The following is a 23,495-nucleotide window of genomic DNA, read 5'->3' as shown; positions in this document are numbered from 1 at the left end:
AATAAACAAGGTGCACATTTGGTTGTGAATCAGCAGTTTTTCTGTCAATCACTGACAGTTACTGAATTAGCCATGTCAGCTAACAATTTTTAGATAGATGACATAAGTCACTGTAAAATGTGTAGATTTGCAGGAAATTTGCTTTAAAACGGCAACAATTTCTCTCCACCCCATGGCAAAATGCATGAGAAAATCAGCTGTAAAACTACACATTCTTTCGCTCTGCCCCATGACAAAATGAGTAGAATTGCATGAAATGTGTCATAAAATTGCAAAAAGTTATCTCCGCCCCATGGCAAAATGAGTAGAATTGCAGAAAACTTGCTTTAAAACTGCAATATTTTCTCCACACCCCATGGCCAAATTGCAGGAAATGAACTTCAAAACAAAAATGTGAACTGCGTAAATAGATTGATTGCACAAATCAGTTTGACTGCATGCCTGTATGGATGTGTGTACGCCATTGTACGCCATTGTGGGCACTCATTTTTTTGTGGCCCCCACCCCCATCAAAGTTGCTCATCCCTGTTCTTGAACAAGAGTTCACAACATTTTATTTTGGAGTCAAACATGTTCATATATGTCAAGGTCGTCATAAGGAGGAGACCATGGCGCATGCGTGATAAGCGAACATAACTCTTTAATTAAAGAGAGAACACTGAACAGAACTAAACAAAACAAACAGTGAAGCAGTATGGCTAGTGCAGAACAGGCAACTAAACATAGAATAACAACCCACAAAATAACCAAGGAATATGGCTACCTAAATATGGTACCCAATCAGAGACAACGATAAACAGCTACCTCTGATTGAAAACCAATCTAGGCAACCATAGACATATAAACACCTAGACAAGGGAAAACACCTAGACATACAGAACCCCTTAGAAAATACAAAAACTAAACAAACCACCCTTGTCACACCCTGACCTAACCAAATAATAAAGAAAACAAAGATAACTAAGGTCAGGGCGTGACAATATAAAACAAATTAACATTAGTAAACAAGTCATTTCATATACCCACAATCATTAAATATCTAAAAGGACTTCTTGAAGGATAGTCATATTTTTTACAATAAAAAACACATTTTAAACTAAAGATAATCAAATCTAAAATAATATGTCTGTTACAAAATCATGTAATTAAAATTATAACATTTAAAATCTTGCCTCCACTAGAATAGATCTGTTATTCAACATCCCATAGATTTTTACAATAATAGAACTAAGGATGTCTGTAATATTTCTTAAACCAAAATGAACGTTAATCAAATTAAAACTCTACATTAAACAATAATATTTTTGTATCAGTTTAGTCTGTTTTCTTTACCTGTCACCCCACACATTTTTGGTACAAAAAAAGAAAGACTCAAAATTAATTTAAGAATTGTTGCACAGACATGGCATCGTTCATAAAGTTGAGAATTGTATATTTATACCTTTCCTATTCAAATTACATTATTTTCAATTCCATTGTGGCCTCAAACCACCGTCAGTGGTTTATAGAAATTGATAACGGGAATGTTTAACTATTGGATAACACTGGCCCCACAGTGTAAATTGACAGGACATTGTAGGGCATTTCAAAATGACGGCTAATGAACACCTCAACATGATGGTGGGGTTCCTTGGATTAGGGGATTAGGGGCCATATTAAGATCCATAATGTCACCCAATTCCCTATATAGTGCATTACGTTTGACCAGGGCCCCAGTGCACCATACTGTATAGGGAATAGAGTGCTATTTCGGACACAGCCAAGGATCTTTATCAGAATGATCTCTTTATGAGAAACAGTGGCTGATGATGAAATGCATTACTCTGGCGCTGCAGGTGTTGCTGTTGTTGCTCATTCATAGTCCCTACCATTGGCTTGTGTGCCCCATTTAGGTTTGAAACCTTTCAACTGTTCGACAAAGCCTGGGTTTGGGCATGTGGCTGGCCAGGCTGATTTTACCAAGGCAAATGCGTCATCAAAAGGCTTCCCTTCCCTGGACATCAGGTATCCAATGACAACCGAGGCGGACCTCGAGACTCCAGAATTGCAGTGAACCAACACAACTCTATTCTGAGGGGGAAGAAGAGGGAAACAAGCCTTATGCCAGTAGAATGACGGCATACCCAAAAGCACTTCAGCCCAGTTTGATCAAAAAAGGGAATTAATAGCTCAACTGAGGGACTTGATAATCTAAAAAACCTTTTGAAGTGTTCTGGGATTTTTTATTTTAATAAAGCCTTATGTCAGTTTAGTGCTATCTAGTCCAAAAGCATGAGACATGAGGTGCTCGGCTGCTTTAAATATTAATCCCATCCCTTCAATTCACACAGCCTCAGTAACACAAGATCAATTACACCATCCTGCACTTCATGGTAGTCTAATAAAATACTCTTATGCTAATCACACACAATGGCACATTTACAAGCTGTAAGGTGATTGAATTATTCTCCCAGTCAGCTAAGCATCATTGATGGTTTGATTAGTCAAATTGGAGTTACCCCTGCATGGTATCACAGGTTACATAGGGAAATAAAATAGCCAGTAGCCACCAACCTCCATTCAACGGAGAGTGGAAAGTTATTTCCAATAGGCCAAGTTATTGTAATCATAAACCTTTGGTGAATTTTCAGCATGAGGCAGTGTTAGGTTGTTGGGTAACCAGCACCGCATTTTGCTGAAAGGTTGTATAGCAAACATAGGGCCACTATATATATGATATTTCTACAACAGGATAAATTATGCATGGTGAAAACTCTGCCGTGTATTATTTATTACACATTGGGGATACCTAGAGGTAGTGAGGGAGGCTTTGCATTGGCTCACTGCTGTCCAGTATCAGTTATAGGCCAGGTAATAAACTTGAACAGTCAATGAAATTACTAAAGTAAAGTTAAACAAAGTAGCTTAACGTAAAGTAAAGAAATTTGACCGATGTGCTGTATACAGTAGAGTGCTTATTAATAAAAAAAGTTAGCAAGTGGAAAACACTTGTGTCACCATTCATGATGCTTAAGAATGTTTACTGTCAGGTAAGATGAATGCAGTGAAATATAGGGTATTAAAGCATAAAAAGAAACTATTAAAATTAAAATTAAAATAAACTGGATATTACTGCCCCCAATTAGCCTACAAGGTCGTGAGAACATTAACAACTTACCTCTTTATTTGCTTGGTCTATGAATTTTGAGCACTCTTGGAAATAGGATGTTATGTCAGTATCAGACACATCCAGAATGCTCAGTGTTTTATAAATGAACAGGTCTGGAAAGGCGTTTTCAACACCATAGGCTACATTCAATATGTGGGACACCTAAAATGGAAGAAGAACATTTATGAAATGCCAAAACAAAACAGAAGTAGACAGAAAATTATATAAACATGTCTCTATTACATTAAACAATATCTTAGAGTGCCAAAGTCATGTGCAGCATCTTGTGAGCCTACAACAATAATTAACAACCATCAAATTGTGAACCTGTGAGGCATTTTGTAATGGAAATATAACTGAGCCTATAGAGATTTGGCAATGTATGTTTATATTGACTTACTACAGTAATGGTACTGTAAAAGTTTCAACTGTCTGTAGGGAAAAATACATGTGTTTACATGCAATAATCCAGTGGACTCAGAGTCTCAGTGGCAACAAACTTAAAACCCCCATATCATTTATTGATACATCTGTGTGTCTGTGTAGGCACCTGTAAATTGTATTATGACAGCTAAGTGTCCCCTGTCAATAACACACATCTCATCCACTCACCTAATATTAAATAAGGTTTAATAACTCCAACTTGTAAGTCCCAGCTGTTGTCCTGTACATAGCCGCATGCTTTCTCAGGCTGAGTTTTATCTTCTACGACATGAATAGTTGACCCTTTCCATGTCTCAATAATCCTCCTGCCACTCAATGTTGTCATGCGGGTGCATTGTTTTCTCAAATTGGTCTTGGAAAATGTCTTTATTTCCTGGGCAAGAGACTGCATCACATTTGTCTTCTCAAAACAAAGCAAGGAATAATTGGTATGCTACTCCCTTGGATGCACTGTGAACAGTGCCTAGCTCCTGGTTCAAATGGACTCCTGCATGTTTTCTGGACAGGTTTTGTCAACACCAATTTGAAAATTGAGAACTCCTATCAGTCAATCAGCCCAAATCAGTCAATCAACCCATATGGGTCCCTGGGCTTTTTTCTGGGCGTCACAGATGTCACTATCACATGATGCCATTCTAAAGCCTGTGAATGTGTGTGTGTGTGTGTGTGTGTCTGTCCAGTAGGCTGGTGCAGTGGTATATTATTTCAAAGTCTATTTTACATGCTGTCATCATCATTTTCCAACACAACCGAGATACCATTGAATCGAGGATTGCCCTAAAGGGCTTGCCCATATGAAGTTTTACACATGAACAGTATGTATGTTTAAATAATGTATTCTACAACAGGTGGGTCAAAACAAGCATTGTGATTGGTTGAGGTGAGTTTTAAAAACCAGTTTTAAAACCAGTTTAGCAAGAGTATGTTCTTGATACCATGGCAAATGACAATTATTTAAGAGAATAATAAAATAAAATGTCACACTAATGATAATGACCACCACAAGAATGCAAGGAATGCATGCTGGTCCTCTGTAGCTCAGTTGGTAGAGCATTGCAACGCCAGGATAGTGGATTCGATTCCTGGGACCTCCCATTATTAAACATGTATGCACGCATGACTCGCCCAAACAAATTTAATAATAGAAACCTATAATTTAGAACTATTTTGTCGTTGGTGTAGTGTGGGTGCAGCCTACATATAAAAGAGTATGTTCCTTCCCTAGCAGGTCACGTGACGTGCCTTTGGATTGCAGGAAACAGCCTCGTTTTCGTCAGATAGGACAACACCTAGTAAAAACCGAGTCTGCGACGGGAGAGAGGAGTGGGGCTTGGCGAAACCGCTCAACCCACAGAATGGGCGATTTATAACATTTTAACACTCGAGTGTCACTGTTTTCACAACAAACAAATTCTACAACGATTATTTTACAAGATTCGGTAGCTATGTCGGCAACATTGTCGCGCGGCTCGCTCCAACCGGGCCAGCAAAAGCTGGCCGAGAAATTTACCATTCTGAACGACCGGGGCATCGGGATGCTCACTCGTGTCTATAATATCAAGAAGGTAAGGTACTCAGGGTAATTCTTAGATTCATAGTAAATTGTAACTACATTCAAGAGAAATTAAAGATCAAACCCCAAAATGATCTGTTGTATGGCAGAAGCCTTCATTTGAAATCCAAAGGATGACGGCTAGGGCTGCAGGATTCCAGTCAAGGCCCTCTTGAAATGTGTTGCAGTATAAGTTAGCTATGTGGCTAGCCAAGGTCTGTCATCAATAGCATCAAAATGCCAAATCACTGTTTTCTGAGAATGATCTATTTCAATCTTCGTATAACAATAATACAAACTCATCGGATATTGAAAGATGTTGCTCACTTCCTTTGAAATAAAATAGTATCTCAGTGAAATAACCTACATGCCTAGCTGTGCAAATGTTTTTGTGATTGCTGGCTAGCTAACGTTAGTTAACGTTACATAGTTTCTCGTTCACCACATTGCTAATATAATATTCAATCAAATTAAGAATGGAAGGCTGTTCTAGATTCTTGAGCTATTGTTGGTGAGATTGAAATCGGTGAGATCAGTACATTTAATGTGAACACATAATGTGTCGGATTAGTAGATACTAGAGTAATAATATTAACACTATCTGACACACATTAGGCCTATATTGTCTGACAGCAGTCAGTTGTTGATGTAGACCATTCTATTCAGCCATCACATCACCCAGTAGGCCTAAACACTCACTAAACACCCAGCACAAATCAAATCAAATTTATGTATATACATCAGCTGATATCTCAAAGTGCTGTACAGAATCAAATCAACACATCATTGGGCAAATTGCACATCATGACTGTAGGATACTAACCAATGGCACGGCAGTATCTACAGTCGTTGTACATGTATTGGATATGGTTGTTATACAGTTATTGTAGAGTTGTTATTTAATGCCTGATGCATAGTAGCATACAGGTCCTGTTTTTAAAATCACACAATAAAACACATTTTCGCAGGACAGAAGGGAGAAGTACCTAAAAGAAGGCACTGTTTTAGAGATTATAATGATTTGTTTAGTACACTTGTAAAAGTGGTGACATTATGATACAGATTCCACACTTGAACCAGTTTCCTAGACACTAATTAAGCCTAGTCCTGGACTAAAGAAACATATGAAATGAAAGTGCTTTTTAGTCCAGGACTAGACTTCATCTGTGTCTGGGAAACTGGCCCATGATGTTTAATTTATTCATTTTAAACCCCTACCGAGAAAAACATTCTTAGTAGTATTACTAGTTTAATACTATTCACTATTCATTATTACTTATTCATAGTAGGGACTCGGGAGGTGTCATAAAATGCAGATTTTATACAAGACTTTCAGTCAGTGTAACAGAAAAGAGCATTCTTAGTGTATCTGTCCATGTTAATGGCCTTGATACAGTCAGTCCTTTAATGAGAAGAGAGTACTGTGTCACAATCTATTCCTATGCTCTGGTCAAAAGAGGTGCACTGTGTAGGGAATAGAGTTCCATTTGGGACACAGACTGGGTATCGGAGATGCTTGGACGACTTTGGGTAAATGGCAGCAGATAGAAGATAGCTGGAGGCAGTCCAGCGTGTAGCTGAAAGGAGGCTGGTGGAGAATAATGCCTCTCTGCCTTGCCTGCCTGTCTGTCTGCCAGCCAATCAACCCTTGTGCTGACAGCCTACCCGGGCTAGAAGGCTTAGCCCTTAATAGGCGCCACAGAATCATCTCTCTCTCTCTAAACTCTCAATTGAAGTTAGATGGTGATACAGATACATTATCATAGAAACATTGTTTAGCCCAAGTAAGATACAGGATTCAGAAGGAAAAAAAACTTTCCTCAGAACACAGGATGACTATCAAAATGACTATAAGGTTGATTGTCACAACATGCAAGAGCTGAGTTGTCTGCCGATTTTCAAATGAAATCAAATTTTATTTGTCACATGCGCCGAATACAACAGGTGTTACAGTGAAATGCTTACTTACAAGCCCTTAACCAACAATGCAGTTTTAAGAAACTACCCCCAAAAAAGTAACAAATAATTAAAGAGCAGCAGTTTTGCAGACAATCTATCAGTAATATTAGGCCTTTTACTCATACAGTTCCATTTATAAACCTCCATTTTCATGCTTCCAATAACATTTCTTGTTATTTTATAGGCCTAACATTTCTTGGTATTTTATAGGCCTAACATTTCTTGTTATTATATAGGCCTAACATTTCTTGTTATTGGGAAAATGTACTTTATTGAAACTGGTAGCGTTCGATGCTTGTGCATTGAACTAGCAGATCTGTTGCTTGGTAACTGGTAGGCATTGATAGCACGTATGAAGAATTTCAGATGTCTTTTTTGTTTCAGCTGTGATTGTAGGCTGGTCTACCTCAGTACATCAAACAGCTGTAGGCTTCTGCACATTCCTAAGGCACACAGGTCTACCACAGGCCTATATCATTGTCCTACTGCACACTGCTACTACTACCACAGGACTACCTCAGTACATCAAACAGCTGTAGGCTTCTGCACATTCCTAAGGCACCACAGGTCTACCCCAGTAAAGCACATTACTGTAGCCTACTGCACAAGTCTACTAGGACTACCTCAGTAAATCAAACTGCTTAGACTAGCAGCTTTATCAAACACAATTAATTGGAGCGTTCATCCAAAATAGAGAGATATTTTGTTGATACCCACTCAGCGAGTTACATGTGAATCTGAAGATTCAGTGACCAACAATATGGGATTATGTACCAAGAACAGCTTATAGCTTAGCATTAGAATTGTTGACAGCAAAACAATGGGACCCCTGATATGACAGCTGGCTGCAAGTGGGACACCACTGTCTGGGCCAGCAGTATTTCTCATTATATTGATGTAACTTACACCAGGGGTTCTCAAAGTGGGGTCCGCAGAGTTACTGCAGGAGGTCCGCAGCCAGATCTCAATATTTAAAAAAATATATATATATTTATTTTTTATTTTTGACTTTGCATTTTTTGAATGAATATTACTAACAATAACAGATTAAACACATTTTTGCCAATGGATCCGGGAATAAGTTTAGAGGGTGTAGTACAATATTACATTACAATTCATGTTCTTAACCCTGGGCAACATGGGACTGGGAGGCTCAGCTGGATATTTGTATCCACAGGACTCCACCAATTATACATTTTTCAACTCAATTCTTCTTGTATTCCCACCCAATTATTATAAAACATTTTTTACATAAATGCGCTGTAATTTAAGATGTAAAACTGCACAGTTTTCTCATTTCCTTATGGTAAAATGTGTAGAATTGCAGGATATTGGCTTTGAAGCTGCAACACAACACAATCTCTCTGACCCATGACAAAATGTGTAGAATTTTAGGAATTTTTTTCTCCGATACCAAGAGGTGGGCCTATAAAATGTTCCTTCCCAGGGCCTGAGAGTTGTACTGCCGAAATCTTAGTAAAACTCTTTGTATGCTATTTTTATCTACCTCAAGTTGTGTTCTGATTATGAAGTGGTCCCTGATAAATGGTCCCTTGCTATCACATAAGTGGTCTCTGGCCCCAGAGTTTGAGAACCCCTGACTTATACAATGATGATATTTCTGTCATTTAACAATAATGTTTATGTAGTGTATCAGTGTTACAGTGCAATATTTGTTTGAAAAGTGTATGACTTGTCATAAGCATGTAGCAATTTATGTGTTCAGACAAATAGACTACTGGCTGAAAAATTTTGCCTTTCAAATGTAGGTTTTCAAATTGATAAAAAATAACCATGTTTGTGGAGAGGGGAGAGCTTCTTATGATGTCATAAATGAAGGTGTATCGCATAATGGAAACTCCTGCTGCTCTCAGGGGCAAGCCTGCTGGTTTTCACTAGCAGAAGTGACTTTTTGCAGCAGGTTAAGATAATTAACTGTGGCAGGCTAGGTGAAGTAGTGTAACAGTATAACTTTAGACCGTCCCCTCGCCCATACCCGGGCGCGAACCAGGGACCCTCTGCACACATCAACAACAGTCACCCTCGAAGCATCGTTACCCATCGCTCCACAAAAGCCGCGGCCCTTGCAGAGCAAGGGGAACCACTACTTCAAGGTCTCAAAGCAAGTGGGGCCACCGATTGAAACGCTATTTAGCGCGCACCACCGCTAACTAGCTAGCCGTTTCACATCTGTTACAGTAGGTTAAGGAAAAGAGTTAGGGTTAGCTCAAATTGTCCTCGAGTCGAACATACAGTTGCGGCCAAATATAATGGCACCCTTGCAATTTTCTTAAATGTCCTATTTCAATAAATTTAAATTTAAAATAACTTTTGTTCTTCACACCTTATTGGATTTTCAACATTGCAGAACCAATTTTATTTTTGTAAACTTAAGTCTACAATTTTAATTTAAAATTGGTAAAGAACCCGCCAAAAAATGCTTCTAGTAGCCATCAATGAGCTAGCTGCACCTTTCTACTTACCATTTGGCCCACTCTTCAGCAGAAAACTGCTCTAATTCTTCAATGTTTGAGGGGTGCCTCCCACCAACTGCTGTTTTCAGATCTCGCCATAGGTTTTGGATGTGATTCAGATTTTGGTGCTTTTTATGTGTGTTGTTGTTGTCCTGCTGAAAGACTCACAACATTCAACAGAGATTCTGGTCACTGGGTTGAACATTGGATAGCAGTACTGCAGAAAAAACACATCATCCATCCATATGCCAATAACCAGATCAAGACTTTATCAGTACATTGATGTAGTGAGTGCAATAGGAATACAGTCAGCTCCTTGGTATTGGGGGTTTCAGTCCAAGTCCTGATAGACGGAGAGTCCTGATAGACGATGAGTCCTGATAGACGGAGAGTCCTGATAGACGGAGGGTCCTGATAGACGGAGGGTCCTGATAGACGGAGAGTCCTGATAGACGGAGAGTCCTGATAGACGGAGAGTCCTGATAGACGGAGGGTCCTGATAGACGGAGGGTCCTGATAGACGGAGGGTCCTGATAGACGGAGGGTCCTGATAGACGGAGGGTCCTGATAGACGGAGGGTCCTGATAGACGGAGGGTCCTGATAGGCGGAGGGTCCTGATAGGCGGAGGGTCCTGATAGGCGGAGGGTCCTGATAGACGGAGAGTCCTTATAGACGGAGAGTAGAGGTCTCCTATAGATGCAGTAAAAGCGGTCAATGGAACGCAGACTGAAGAGGATAGAAGAAATCTGATCTAACAAAGTGGATATTTGTCTAATCCGTCATGATTGATGTATTGTAACAGGTCCCCAATGTGGTTACTAAAGTCTGATTTGGATATATTTGGCTGTTTTCGCTGCATAACATGTAGAAGTTGTTTCTTTTCAGGTATAGAAGAAGTGACTGATAACTCCTTTTTGTATTAGCTGGTACTATAGCTGGCAAACAGAAATCAGTGGTGCTAGTCAATTGTTTTTAACTGCAATGCAGTTGATTGGTGACAATGACATGAACATGTGTTGGGGTTGACATCCATACAAGCATTTATACTCAGATTTTTACCTCAACATTGTGTGAAATACACATAAACAATAGCCTAAATGCAGGCTAATTTTACTGGGTGGACAATGAGAAGACTTGGGATATTTCCCCCACGCATTTCCATGGAATTTCCATTGTTACGGTCAAGTTCCATTGATGTCTTTACTGCATCTATGAGGTCAGAGGGGGAGGGTCTCCTATGTGTACATAGCCTTTACCTCAATCTGTTATTCACTCTCCTATGACCATGGTAGCACTTAGGAAGCACTGTTATCATGGGGGAAGCACTGTCATCATGGGGGAAGCACTGTTATCATTGGGGAAGTACTGTTATCATTGGGGAAGTACTGTTATCATTGGGGAAGTACTGTTATCATTGGGGACGAGCAGTTGACACTGAGGAAGGGGGAAGTACTGTTATCACTGGGGAGGAGCAATTGACACTGGGGAAGGGGGAAGTACTGTTATCACTGGGGAGGAGCAGTTGACACTGGGGAAGGGGAAGCACTGTTATCACTGGGGAGGAGCAGTTGACACTGGGGAAGGGGGAAGTACTGTTATCACTGGGGAGGAGCAGTTGACACTGGGGAAGGGGAAGCACTGTTATCACTGGGGAGGAGCAGTTGACACTGGGGAAGGGGGAAGTACTGTTATCACTGGGGAGGAGCAGTTGACACTGGGGAAGGGGGAAGTACTGTTATCACTGGGGAGGAGCAGTTGACACTGGGGAAGGGGGAAGTACTGTTATCACTGGGGAGGAGCAGTTGACACTGGGGAAGGGGGAAGTACTGTTATCACTGGGGAGGAGCAGTTGACACTGGGGAAGGGGGAAGTACTGTTATCACTGGGGAGGAGCAGTTGACACTGGGGAAGGGGGAAGTACTGTTATCACTGGGGAGGAGCAGTTGACACTGGGGAAGGGGGAAGTACTGTTATCACTGGGGAGGAGCAGTTGACACTGGGGAAGGGGGAAGCACTGTTATCACTGGGGAAGCACTGTTATCACTGGGGAGGAGCAGTTGACACTGGGGAAGGGGGAAGTACTGTTATCACTGGGGAGGAGCAGTTGACACTGGGGAAGGGGGAAGTACTGTTATCACTGGGGAGGAGCAGTTGACACTGGGGAAGGGGGGAAGCATTGCTAGCACTTGGGAAGCTCTGCTAGAGCTATTAGTAATAGCACGGTAGTCAGTGCTGCTCACTAAATTAGACCAAGTTAACTTAACTGGTCTCAGACCAAGGTTGTGTTGGATGAAGCAGAGAAACATATTTTATTTTACTCCTTTTGACTTTGCACATTTTTAAACAAAATATTTACAACAAAGCTAATCTCTGTATGTCATTGTACTGTTAGACATGTTCTGTTATTTTTTTATGTTGTGAATTTATCTTGGAAATGAACAATGAGTTGCCTAACTGCCTATATGAGCTACGGGTTCTGTGCATGAAATGTTTCAGGCCATATTCTTTTTGGGTTCATTGGTAGATGCACTGGCTTAGCATTTTCCTTGGTTTTACTTGCATGTTTCTGTTCCTACTTGTACTAATCAAACAATACGTTATGTCCTTTCTTAAACTTAAAGCCTTAATACTCTACGGTGTTGCTACTCTAGGAGGAGGGTTCCCAGCATGGTGTGAGATAGTGATTGAACAATGCTTTGACAGGCAACACATGAATTATTGTGCACAGTGTAAAGCCAAACTATCTCTCAACAAATATCCTGAAAGTAAAAGCCGAAGCCTTTTTAATGTAGCGATGCATGGTTCTATGTTTTAAACCTGACTTTACCTGTGTTTACCTGTGTTTACCTGTGTGGTTTTCTCTCTTTCTGTCACAATGCTTCCCTCAGCAAGGACAAGTTTGGAAGGTTTGCTCAGCTCTTCCCTAAATCACTCCCCCTCGTTCTACCCCTTCCTGCTATCCTTACCAGCATCATGTCCAGGAATTACTTGTATACTACTCAGTACTCACAACGTTCACAATTCAACGAACAGGCCCATCCCAAAGTGCAATTGAATCGCTGGAATAATTTTATTAGGTTAAAATAGATATAATATTTTCCCGTTTATTTCTTACAAGATAGACTTTGCAACTGTTAGTTATCTTTAGCTTGTTATTAAAAAAAGGTGAGCACCTATAGATCAACAACTAGATCATAATACATTAACGCTTTAACCATGGTCATCTTTTGGTTTCTGAGCATCAACAAAAAGTTTGTATTTTTTTAGGGTTTGAAGATCAGGCAATGGGAAAAGATAGGGCCTGGTTGAATTCACTGACACTTCATTATGCAATTCAACACTACCCTGCTCTCCTCTGCAAAATGAAAGTGTTCCCTGCATGGATCCATCACATCGTATCACTAATCTTGAATCCAGTTTTGATGATATGAGGATTTGAACATACTCTTTCTCTATATGTTTGTCGCTCTGCTGTTTTAGCTTTATTGTATTGCGAACTTCAACACTCTTATGTGTTATAGACTGACTGAATACTAAAACATAACTATTCCTGTTTTGTCAGGTAGCTGTGCATGCCCAGTGTCATATACCATACACCATCCTACCTCAAACATACACCTGCTAACCTTTTGTTGCTTCTAACAAATATATTGTAACACACAGTTCAACTATCTTCTCTCCCAGTAGGAGTATGCCCATGCACTGCTTTCTCACTAACTGCTCTCCAACCTCCCATACAGCACTCTGTCAGTGGAAATGTATTCATACTCTATCTCAGTCTCTCTCTCTCTCTGTGTCCGTCTCTCGCTCTCTCTCATACACTCACTCACTCAAAAAGTGACCAAAAAAACTACCTCATCATCCTATCAGTTTTCTGCCAAGGTTTTGTTGTTGTTGTTAGTATTATTGTTGATGCTTCTTTAGCGTTTGTCTGTGTTTTTGGCCCTCTTCATTATAGGCATGTGGTGACCCCAAAGCCAAACCATCCTATCTGATAGACAAGAACCTGGAGTCTGCTGTCAAGTTCATTGTCAGAAAATTCCCAGCGGTTGAAACACGCAACAACAATGTAAGTCTGTCTATTGCATGTATTTTCCCGATATATTCCGTGTTATTTCAGCTCATTTGAATGCTGCTTGGTATCTATATGCAGTCCTTTACCTATTGCATTACAAGGTCTGTGCAATAATGTGCATTTATTCATTGCATTAATTGTTGTAATTAGTCATTTTAATAGTAGTATTTGACTCTTTTGAGATAAAATAGGAATTGTAAATGTAAATGAAATTCCATCTGAGATCCATTATCCTATCTCTTCACTATATATGTATCAATCACATGTACATTTCCATAAATGTTATGTTCTGTATGACAATTCTATCTGTTTATAGCTAGCCTTTTTCAGTACAACTAATTCATTCTCACCATGTTTGTCTTTTCAAGTGTTTTTCCACTTGATGCTTATCTATCACCATTGGCCGGCTTTCTATTTCATTTGGACTGTTTAACTGCTTCTATGGTGTAGATGTCATGTGGTTTGCTATGTTGTACTTTTTGCTGCAGTGGTTCATGTTTTACTTGGTCTGTGTTTTTGTTTTGCATGCTTAACTTCTTGGCTTTTTTCTGGAATATTCTTTTGGTAAGTTGAAGCTCCTCAGAGTTCCTTTTTTTCTATGTTTTGCATGTCTTATTATTCTCTATGTAGCAGATTTTCATTTAATTTGTTGCTAATTATTCATATTTGTATTATCTTTCACACTCAAGTTTTTCAATACTGTTAGGTAACTGTTAATAGTTAGAATAAGTTACATTTATGGGCAAGAGACCAAGGTGTGTCCCAAATACCACCCTATTCTCATTATACTGCACTACTTTTACCTAGAGCCCTATGGTCCTTGGTCAAAAGAAGCACACTACATAGGGAATAGGGTGCCATTTGGGATCTGCCATTTTACTGAAGTTGCTGGGAAATGATTGACAACACAGCTCTTAGCTCCCTCAGTAGATGCCTACTGGAGAACTTATTTGTATTGCTTTTAATATTTTTAACGAATGTATCTTATTAACACTTTGTTCTAGCTAGCTATTTGTGTAGGTAGCTATTTTGGCTTGTGAGAGGCTATCATTGGTTAAATAAAGCCCCCATTGTGACAGTGCTAAAAATGCAGTCATGTTATCGAAGGCGACATGTGTTTTTGGTTAGAGCTCTACAGTTTAGCGTTGTCAAAATGTCACCCTGACACATTGTGTGATGTCCTTGGTAGTATTTCTCAGGATATCTAGTTATTCTAACAAGTTGAGACCACTCACTGCTCTACCAAACATGAACTAGCAAACACAGATGTCAAAGTCACGATAAAGTATACAATGTTTGAACTCTTATGCCAGATTCCGTCAGCCTATTTGACTGTGCTCATTGTTCCATAGCATCCATGCATTGAACCTTTGTGTGTCCTATGTTTAACTTTAGAGCACCTTTTTGTTACAATCATGTATTTTTTTTCTACAGCAACAGCTTGCACAACTACAAAAAGAGAAGTCTGAAATCCTTAAGAATCTAGCGTTGTATTACTTCACATTCGTAGATGTGATGGAGTTTAAGGTATGTGCAACTTGAGCATCCTTCAATGTAGTGAAAATAGAGAAGAGGTTTTAAGATCCGTTGTCAAATAAGCAGTAGCAGGAGCATAATATGACTGTCTTGATACCAATGTACAGTACTTTATATACATGTGTATTGATAATCCATCACAAATCAGTTACACTTATCAAGGTACTATACTGTGAAATGTATATAAATACTGTTTTCTTTCTCTGCTTCCAGGACCATGTCTGTGAGCTGCTGAACACTATCGATGCTTGCCAAGTATTCTTTGATATTGTAAGACACATGTATTGTATAAATACATGTAATTACAGAATGCTTTTGGTTATTCCTCCAAGATTATATCTCAAAGATGTTATGTTTTTACTTGGATTAGATAAGTATGCTGACTCTTAAGGGATCGGTCTAGAACTAATTTTGTTCCCATATCTTTCTACAGACTGTAAACTTTGACCTGACCAAAAACTACCTTGACTTAGTAGTGACCTACACTAACCTAATGATGCTACTGTCTCGGATTGAAGAGAGGAAAGCTATCATTGGCCTCTACAACTATGCCCATGAAATGACACATGGATCAAGGTAAAACAATATTAATGTTCAAATAAGTGAAGCTTAAAGCTTTTATACGAACAGTGGCATTATATTCAAATGGCATAGTATTATAGGGAAAATGTGATGCATGACTAAAACACTCTTTTGTATTGTTGATTCGGACTTCGAAATCCCTTAGAACTAGAAATATCAACAACATTGTTGTATGTTTGTTCCCCATCTAGTGATCGAGAGTACCCTAGGCTGGGACAGATGATCGTTGACTACGAGAACCCCCTGAAAAAGATGATGGAGGAGTTTGTTCCACATGGGAAGGTGAATAGTGTCACCTATATCTCAACATGTTATGTTCTTGTCCTGAGCACTGACGATGATAACACATTTTTTGCTTACACTGTGTTATAACTTGAGCCATGTTTATAAATGCTTATATTGTTTTTAAATGTTTACTAATAATAAAATACATATGTGTTAATAGTTGATTAATGCTTGTTCATGAAAGTTAATATAAACTGTCCTAAATCGATCTCTCCCTCCCCTGTAGTCGTTGTCAGACGCCCTGCTCTCCCTCCAGATGGTGTACCCCAGGAGAAACCTGTCTGCTGACCAGTGGAGGAACGCCCAGCTACTCAGTCTCATCAGTGCTCCTAGCACCATGCTCAACCCAGCCCAGTCAGACACAGTGAGTTACCGTGCTCAACCCAGCCCAGTCAGACACAGTGAGGGTGAGTGCAGTAATGTGATCTCTCCAGGAGTTGAACCCATGACTACAGTGTTGCTAGTGCCATACTTAAGCCACACAGTACCATCAATACACTGCCTGCCTATAGAAAGTCTACAGCCCCTTGGATTACTTCATATGTTATTGTGTTACATAGAGGGATTAAAATTGTAATTTTCTGTCAACGATATACACAAAATATTGTAATGTCAAAGTGGAAGAAAAATGCAATTTTTATTTTATTTTAGCTTAATGAAAAATAAAACACTAATATTTTGATTAGATAACTATTCACCCCACTGAGTCAATACATGTTAGAAACACCTTTGGCAGAGATAACAGCTGTGTCTTCTTGGGAAAGTCCCATAAGAGCTTTGCACAAGTATTGTGCAATATTTGCCCAGTATTATTTTCAAAATTCTTCAAGATCTGTCAAGGATCATAGCTATACAATAATTTTCAAGTCTTGCCATAGATTTTCTAGCAGATTTAAGTCAAAACTGTAATTTGGCCTCAGGAACATTCCCTGTCTTCTTGGTAAGCAACTCCAGTGTAGATTTAGCTTTGTGATGTAGATTGTCCTGCTAAAAGGTGAATTCCTTTCCCGGTGTCTGGTGTAAAGCCGGCTGAAGCAGGTTTTCCTCTAGGATTTTTTGGGGCAGTATTACTTTAGTGCCTTGTTGCATACAAGATGCATGTTTTGGAATATTTGTATTCTGTATATTTGTATTCTTCTTTTCACTGTCATTTAGATCATTATTGTGGAATTACTACAATGTTGTTAAACCATTCTCAGTGTTCTCCCATCACAGCCATTGAACTCTGTAGCTGTTTTAAAAATCACCAATGGCCTCATGATAACATCCCTGAGCAGTTTCCTTCCTGTCCTGCAGCTCAGTTCAGAAGGATGACTGTATCTTTGATGTCTGTGTACTTTAATACATCATCCACATAATTATTAACTTGACCATTCTTAAAGAGATATTCAATGTCTGATTTGTTTTTTTTACCCATCTACCAATCACTGCCCTTCTTTGAGGCTTTTGAAACTCCCTGGTCTTTGTAGTTGAATCTGTGCTTGAAATTCAATACTTTAACTGAGGGACCTTACAGATGTATGGTCCAGAAGAAGGGGTAGTCATTCAAAAATCATGTGAACCCGTATTATTTCACACAGTGTGAGTACAAATACCTTATTTATGTGATTTGTTAAGTCACATTTTACTTCTGAACTAATTCAGGCTTGTCAGAACAAAGGGGGTGAGTACTTATGTAACAGCTACAGTACCAGTCAAAAGTTTGGACACCTACTCATTCAAGGATTTGTCTTTTTTTGACTATTTTCTACATTGTAATGGTGAAGACATCAAAACTATGAAATTACACATATGTAATCATGTAGTAACCAAAAAAGTGTTAAACAAATCAAAATATATTTTAGATTTGAGATTCTTAGTAGCCACCGTTTGCCTTGATGACAGCTTTGCACACGCTTGGCATTCTCTCAACCAGCTTCATGAGGTAGTCACCTGAAATGCATTTCAATTAACAGGTGTGCCTTGTTAGAAGTTAATGTGTGGAATTTCTTTCCTTCTTAATGCGTTTGAGCCAATCACTTGTGTTGTGGCAAGGTAGGGGTGGTATACAGAAGATAGAGAAACAACAGTCTGTCATTACTTTAAGGAATGAAGGTCAGGCAATATGGAACATTTCAAGAACTTTGAAAGTTTCTTAATGTTCAGTGGCAAAAACCATCAAGTGCAATGATGAAACTGGCTCTCATGAGGACCCACCACAGGAAAGGAAGACCCAGAGTTACCTCTGCTGCAGAGGATACGTTCATTAGAGTTACCAGCCTCAGAAATTGCAGTCCAAATAAATTCTTCACAGAGTTCAAGTAACAGACACATCTCAACATCGCTTGTTCAGAGGACACTGCTTGAATCAGGCCTTCATGGTTGAATTGCTGCAAATAAACCACAGCTCCAACCGCCATGTCTTTGTGAGATGCAGAGTAGGTGAACAGATGATCTCTGCATGTGTGGTTCCCACCGTGAAGCATGGAGGAGGAGGTGTGATGGTGCGGGGGTGCTTTGCTGGTGACACTGTCTGTGATTTATTTAGAATTCAAGGCACACTTAACCAGCATGGCTACCACAGCATTCTGCAGTGATACGCCATCCCATCTGGTTTGCACTTAGTGGGACTATCGTTTTTTTTGTCAACAGGACAATGACCCAACACACCTCCAGGCTGTGTGAGGGCTATTTGACCAAGAAGAGTGATGCAGTGCTCCGTCAGATGACCTGGCCTCCGCAATCATCCAACCTCAACCCAATTGAGATGGTTTGGGATGAGTTGGACTGCAGAGTGAAGAAAAAGCAGCCAACAAGTGCTCAACATATGTTGGAACTCCTTCAAGACTGTTGGAAAAATATTCCTCATGAAGCTGGTTGAGCGAATGCCAAGAGTGTGCAAAGCCATCATCAAGGCAAGGGGTGGCTACTTTGAATAATCTCAAATATAAAATAGATTTTGATTTTGTTTCACACTTTTTGTTTTGGTTACTACGTGATTCCATATGTGTTTTTCTGTAGTTTTAATGTCTTCACTATTTTTCTACAATGTAGAAAATAGTAAAAATAAGGGGGAAAACTTGAATGAGTAGGTGTGTTAACTTTTGACTGGTTCTGTGTATTTTAGTTGTTTCATTTGTAGAATTTTCTTTTCACTTTGAAATTATGGAATATTTTGTGTGGATCAAAAATGAAAATGAAATCTATTTAAATCCCTCTTTGAAATGCAACAAAATATGAAAAAAGTTCAATGGTGTAGACTCTACGGGCACTGTAGATCTCCAATCACACCGTTTCCTGCTCACAGCCACATGCATTGACCTATGATTCTGTTTCTTCTAGATGCCCTGTGAATACTTGTCCCTGGACGCCATGGAGAAGTGGATAGTATGTAAGTGTTTGTTGAGTACAGTCTGACCTAATTGATTTGATAGGTTTATACCATTGGAGGGAATGGGGAGCATGATCATTTTTAAAATTGTAATTCATGGTTCAGGTACAGGTGCATTTAACATCAATGTGCATATCTAAAAGCATAACACTTTAAAACACAGGTAAAATTATAAATCAGTCTAAAGATTCTTATTCCCTATTTGTTTTGAATGTTTCGCAATCTTATTTCTGTGCATCGAACTCTCTCTGTCCTTGTGTTTGTGTGTCAGTTGGCTTCATCCTGTGTCATGGGGTCTTGAACAGCGACCAGGCAGCTCTGAGCCTGTGGAAGTTGGCTCTTCAGAGCAGCACCTGCCTCTGTCTCTTCAGAGACGAGGTGTTCCACATCCACAAGGCTGCTGAGGACCTCTTCATCAACATCCGCGGGTGAGGGATCACACATTAACAGTTTTCCTGGACTCAGATTAAGCGTCGCCCTGGACTGAAAAGCATGCTCAAGTTTAAGAATATACCCAGGCATTTTAAGTGTGTATGAGTAAATTAACTATTCTTCCTTTTCATTTCACAGCTACAATAAGCGTGTGAATGACATCAAAGAGTGCAAAGAACAAGCTCTGTCACATGCGTAAGAGCCCCACAAATGTATCTCATTGACGGTTTAGGATGCAATTCAGCACAGAGATTTTAAATGGTATTTGCCACACTATCCTCTCAGAATGTGATTGTTTGTTTTGTAACAGAGGCTTGATGCACAGAGAAAGACGCAAGTTCTTGAGATCTGCCCTGAAGGAGCTGGCCACAGTCCTATCTGACCAGCCAGGATTACTGGGCCCTAAGGTACTGCACCACTGCTCTTTCATCACGGCACCATTTAGACAGTTTTGAAATCAGAAGGGGATACAGGCCGGTGGGAGAAACAGTGGGAAGGGTGGACACAGGGATTGAACCCCAGTCTCAGTTAGGGAGATTTGTATATGTGGCTTTTGCCGGGAGTGTTGCCACTCAACCACAGCTCTGCACCTGCGCTACTGCTCTCTAGTTGGACTAACACTATAGGCACTCTAGTTGTGTTAACATGATAATGCTAGTTGGACTACAGTGGAGGCTGCTGAGGGGAGGACGGCTCATAATAATGTCTGGAACTGAGTAAATGGAATGGCATCTAACACTTGGAAACCATGTGTTAGATGTATTTGATATCATTCCGCTCCAGCCAATACCACGAGCCCGTCCTCCCCAATTAAGGTGCCACCACCTCCTGTGTTGGACTAACACTATACACTCGTTGTGTTAACATGATAATGCTAGTTGGACTGACACTATAGGCACTCTAGTTGTGTTAACATGATAATGCTAGTTGAACGAGCACTATAGTATAAGCACTCTAGTTGTGTTGACATGATAATGCTAGTTGAACGAGCACTATAGTATAAGCACTCTAGTTGTGTTCACATGATAATGCTAGTTGAACGAGCACTATAGTATAAGCACTCTAGTTGTGTTGACATGATAATGCTAGTTGAACGAGCACTATAGTATAAGCACTCTAGTTGTGTTCACATGATAATGCTAGTTGAACGAGCACTATAGTATAAGCACTCTAGTTGTGTTCACATGATAATGCTAGTTGAACGAGCACTATAGTATAAGCACTCTAGTTGTGTTGACATGATAATGCTAGTTGGACTAACTTTAAAGTGGTCAGAGGATTGGGATTCAAATCCTGAATGACCTGTTTAGATCCAGTAGTCCTTACACTCTCTAAGTGGGCTGTCGTGTCTAATTGATGGGTGATATTAACTATAAAACCTGACTCCTGTCCTCTGCCTAGGCCCTGTTTGTATTTATGGCTCTGTCGTTCGCTCGGGATGAGATCATTTGGCTGCTACGACATGCAGACAACATCCAGAAGAAGAGCACAGATGACTTTATTGACAAGTAAGACATCCTACTGACTCAACTTGTAACTATGGAATGTAGTGGCCATGTGTGAAAATGCATCTTCGTGACACGTTTTTCTCTTACTTGACTGCCATCAGGAGGCTAAAAGTGCTATGTTTCAAAGATTTTTGAATAAAATTACCCTTTAAGGAAAGCTGTGGTGTGTAGGAGTATTGAGCATACTAATGAAGTTTAGGTCTTCTATTCTCTTATACTAAATAAATATAATACGCAATATGCAACAATTTCAATTCAATGGACATTCGTGCAGTCAACATGCCAATTGCACGCTCCCTCAACTTGAGACATCTGTGGCATTGTGTTCTATGACAAAACTGCACATTTTAGAGTGGCCTTTTATAGTCCCCAGCACAAGGTGCACCTGGGTAATGATCATGCTGTTTAATCAGCTTCTTGATATGCCACACCTGTCAGGTGGATGGATTATTTTGGCAAAGGAGAAATGCTCACGAAAAGGGATGTAAAGACATTTGTGCACAAAATTTAAGAGAAATAAGATTTGTGTATATCGAAAGTTTCTGGGATCTTTTATTTCAGCTAATCAAACATGGGACCAACAATTTACATTTTGCGTTTATGTTTTGTATAGATAATTTTTGCTTTTCTATGTCCTCAGGCACATTGCAGAGCTGATCTTCTACATGGAGGAGCTGAGGGCTCATGTGAGGAAGTATGGTCCTGTCATGCAGAGGTACTATGTCCAGTACCTGTCTGGCTTCGATGCCGTGGTGCTCAACGAGCTAGTACAGGTAAGACTGCTAGCTGAAGCTCTCATGGGCTCCCTCTCAAATGGTACGTTAGATTTTGGTACGTTAGATTTATTCTAGTATGCATTCAATTGTTTTTTTCGTCATCAATCTACACACAATACCACACACATAATGACGAGGCATAAATCTTTTTTATTTAAATATCACATTTACTTAAGTATTCGGACCCTTTACTCAGTATTTTGTTGAAGGATTGTTGGTAGTGATTACAGCCTCGTGTCTTTTTAGGTATGACGCTACAAGCTTGACACACCTGTATTTGTGGAGTTTCTCCCATTCTTATCTGCAGATCTTCTCAAGCTCTGTCAGGTTGGATGGGGAGCGTCGCTGCACAGCTATTTTCAGGTCTCTCCAAAGATGCTCGATCGGGTTCAATTCCGGGCTCTGGCTGGGCCACTCAAGGACATTCAGAGATGTTCCAAAGCTACTCCTGCGTTGTCTTTGCTTAGGGTCGTTGTCTTGTTGGAAGGGGAACCTTCGCCCCCGGTCTGAGGTCCTGAGCTCTCTGGAGCAGGTTTTCATCAAGGATCTCTCTGTACTTTGCTCCGTTCATCTTTTCCTCGATCCTGGCTGGTTTCCCGGTCCCTGTCGCTGAAAAACATCCCCAACAGCATGATGCTGCTACCCCCATGCTTCACCGTGAGGATGATGCCAGGTTTGATTTCAGGCTAGATAATCTTGTTTCTCACGGTCTGAGAGTCCTTTAGGTACCTTTTGGAAAACTCCAAATTGGCTGTCATGTGCCTTTTACTGAGAAGTGGCTTCCATCTGGCCACTCTACCATAAAGGCCTGATTGGTGGAGTGCTACATAGATGGTTGTTCTTCTGGAAGGTTCTCCCATCTCCACAGAGCAACTCTGGAGCTCTGCCAGAGTGACCATCGGGTTCTTAGTCACCTCCCTGGCCAATGCCCTTCTCCCCTGATTGCTCAGTCTTGGTGGTTCCAAACTTCTTACATTTAAGAATGATGGAGGCCACTGTTTTTTGGGGGACCTTCAATGCTGCCTTTCTAAATAATGTCCAATCATTTGAATTTACCACAGGTGGACTCCAAGTTGTAGAAACATCTTAAGTATGGTCAATGGAAACAGGACACACCTGAGCTAAATTTCAAGTCTCATAGCAAAGGGCCTGAATAATTTCAGTTTTTTTATTTTTAATACATTTGCAAAAATGTCTTAACCTGTGTCACTTTGTCGTTATGGGCTATTGTGTGTAGATTGAGGATTTAAATTTTAATTGAATCCATTTTAGAATAAGGCTAACGTATCAAAATGTGAAGGGTCTGAATTATTTCCGAATGCACTGTAGATATTGCACTAGATATGACCATGG

General features: G+C 39.9%; 2 protein-coding genes across 17 annotated transcripts in view; one reads left to right on the top strand and one right to left on the bottom strand.

Moving 5' to 3' along the window:
- Window positions 1–1,364: 1,364 nt before the first annotated feature.
- LOC110501756 (dual specificity protein phosphatase 19-like) lies at window positions 1,365–4,395 on the bottom strand. The gene is given in 4 exon segments (XM_036959603.2): window positions 1,365–2,070; window positions 3,158–3,310; window positions 3,379–3,440; window positions 3,761–4,395. Coding segments are annotated over 4 exon segments (657 nt in total). The 5' UTR covers window positions 3,984–4,395; the 3' UTR covers window positions 1,365–1,851.
- A 279-nt stretch (window positions 4,396–4,674) lies between these two features.
- Window positions 4,675–23,495, top strand: part of LOC110501754 (nck-associated protein 1) — a 70,308-nt gene continuing 51,487 nt past the window's right edge. For 6 of the 16 annotated variants that reach the window (XR_016490621.1, XR_016490620.1, XR_016490618.1 and 3 more), the window contains exons 1-14: window positions 4,824–5,157; window positions 12,467–12,484; window positions 13,537–13,647; window positions 15,088–15,180; window positions 15,403–15,459; window positions 15,623–15,765; window positions 15,963–16,053; window positions 16,283–16,420; window positions 19,378–19,426; window positions 19,698–19,854; window positions 19,997–20,053; window positions 20,169–20,265; window positions 21,260–21,366; window positions 22,007–22,139. Coding sequence is in view for 9 of the 16 variants with exons in the window: in XM_036959116.2 (XP_036815011.1) it covers window positions 5,038–5,157; window positions 12,467–12,484; window positions 13,537–13,647; window positions 15,088–15,180; window positions 15,403–15,459; window positions 15,623–15,765; window positions 15,963–16,053; window positions 16,283–16,420; window positions 19,378–19,426; window positions 19,698–19,854; window positions 19,997–20,053; window positions 20,169–20,265; window positions 21,260–21,366; window positions 22,007–22,139 (1,371 nt within the window). In the remaining 7 variants the exon portion in view is untranslated. Of the gene's footprint in view, window positions 5,158–12,466; window positions 12,485–13,536; window positions 13,648–15,087; window positions 15,181–15,402; window positions 15,460–15,622; window positions 15,766–15,962; window positions 16,054–16,282; window positions 16,458–19,377; window positions 19,427–19,697; window positions 19,855–19,996; window positions 20,054–20,168; window positions 20,266–21,259; window positions 21,367–22,006; window positions 22,140–23,495 lie in introns of all 16 variants that reach the window. The other 10 variants (XR_016490624.1, XR_016490623.1, XM_036959120.2 and 7 more) reach the window with 5 other exon arrangements.

This window comes from Oncorhynchus mykiss, chromosome 22, assembly GCF_057628025.1.
Source record: "Oncorhynchus mykiss isolate SJ-2025 chromosome 22, ASM5762802v1, whole genome shotgun sequence".
In the NCBI taxonomy this organism is placed as follows: Eukaryota; Metazoa; Chordata; class Actinopteri; order Salmoniformes; family Salmonidae; genus Oncorhynchus; species Oncorhynchus mykiss.
This window is presented reverse-complemented; position numbering and strand designations above follow the sequence as displayed.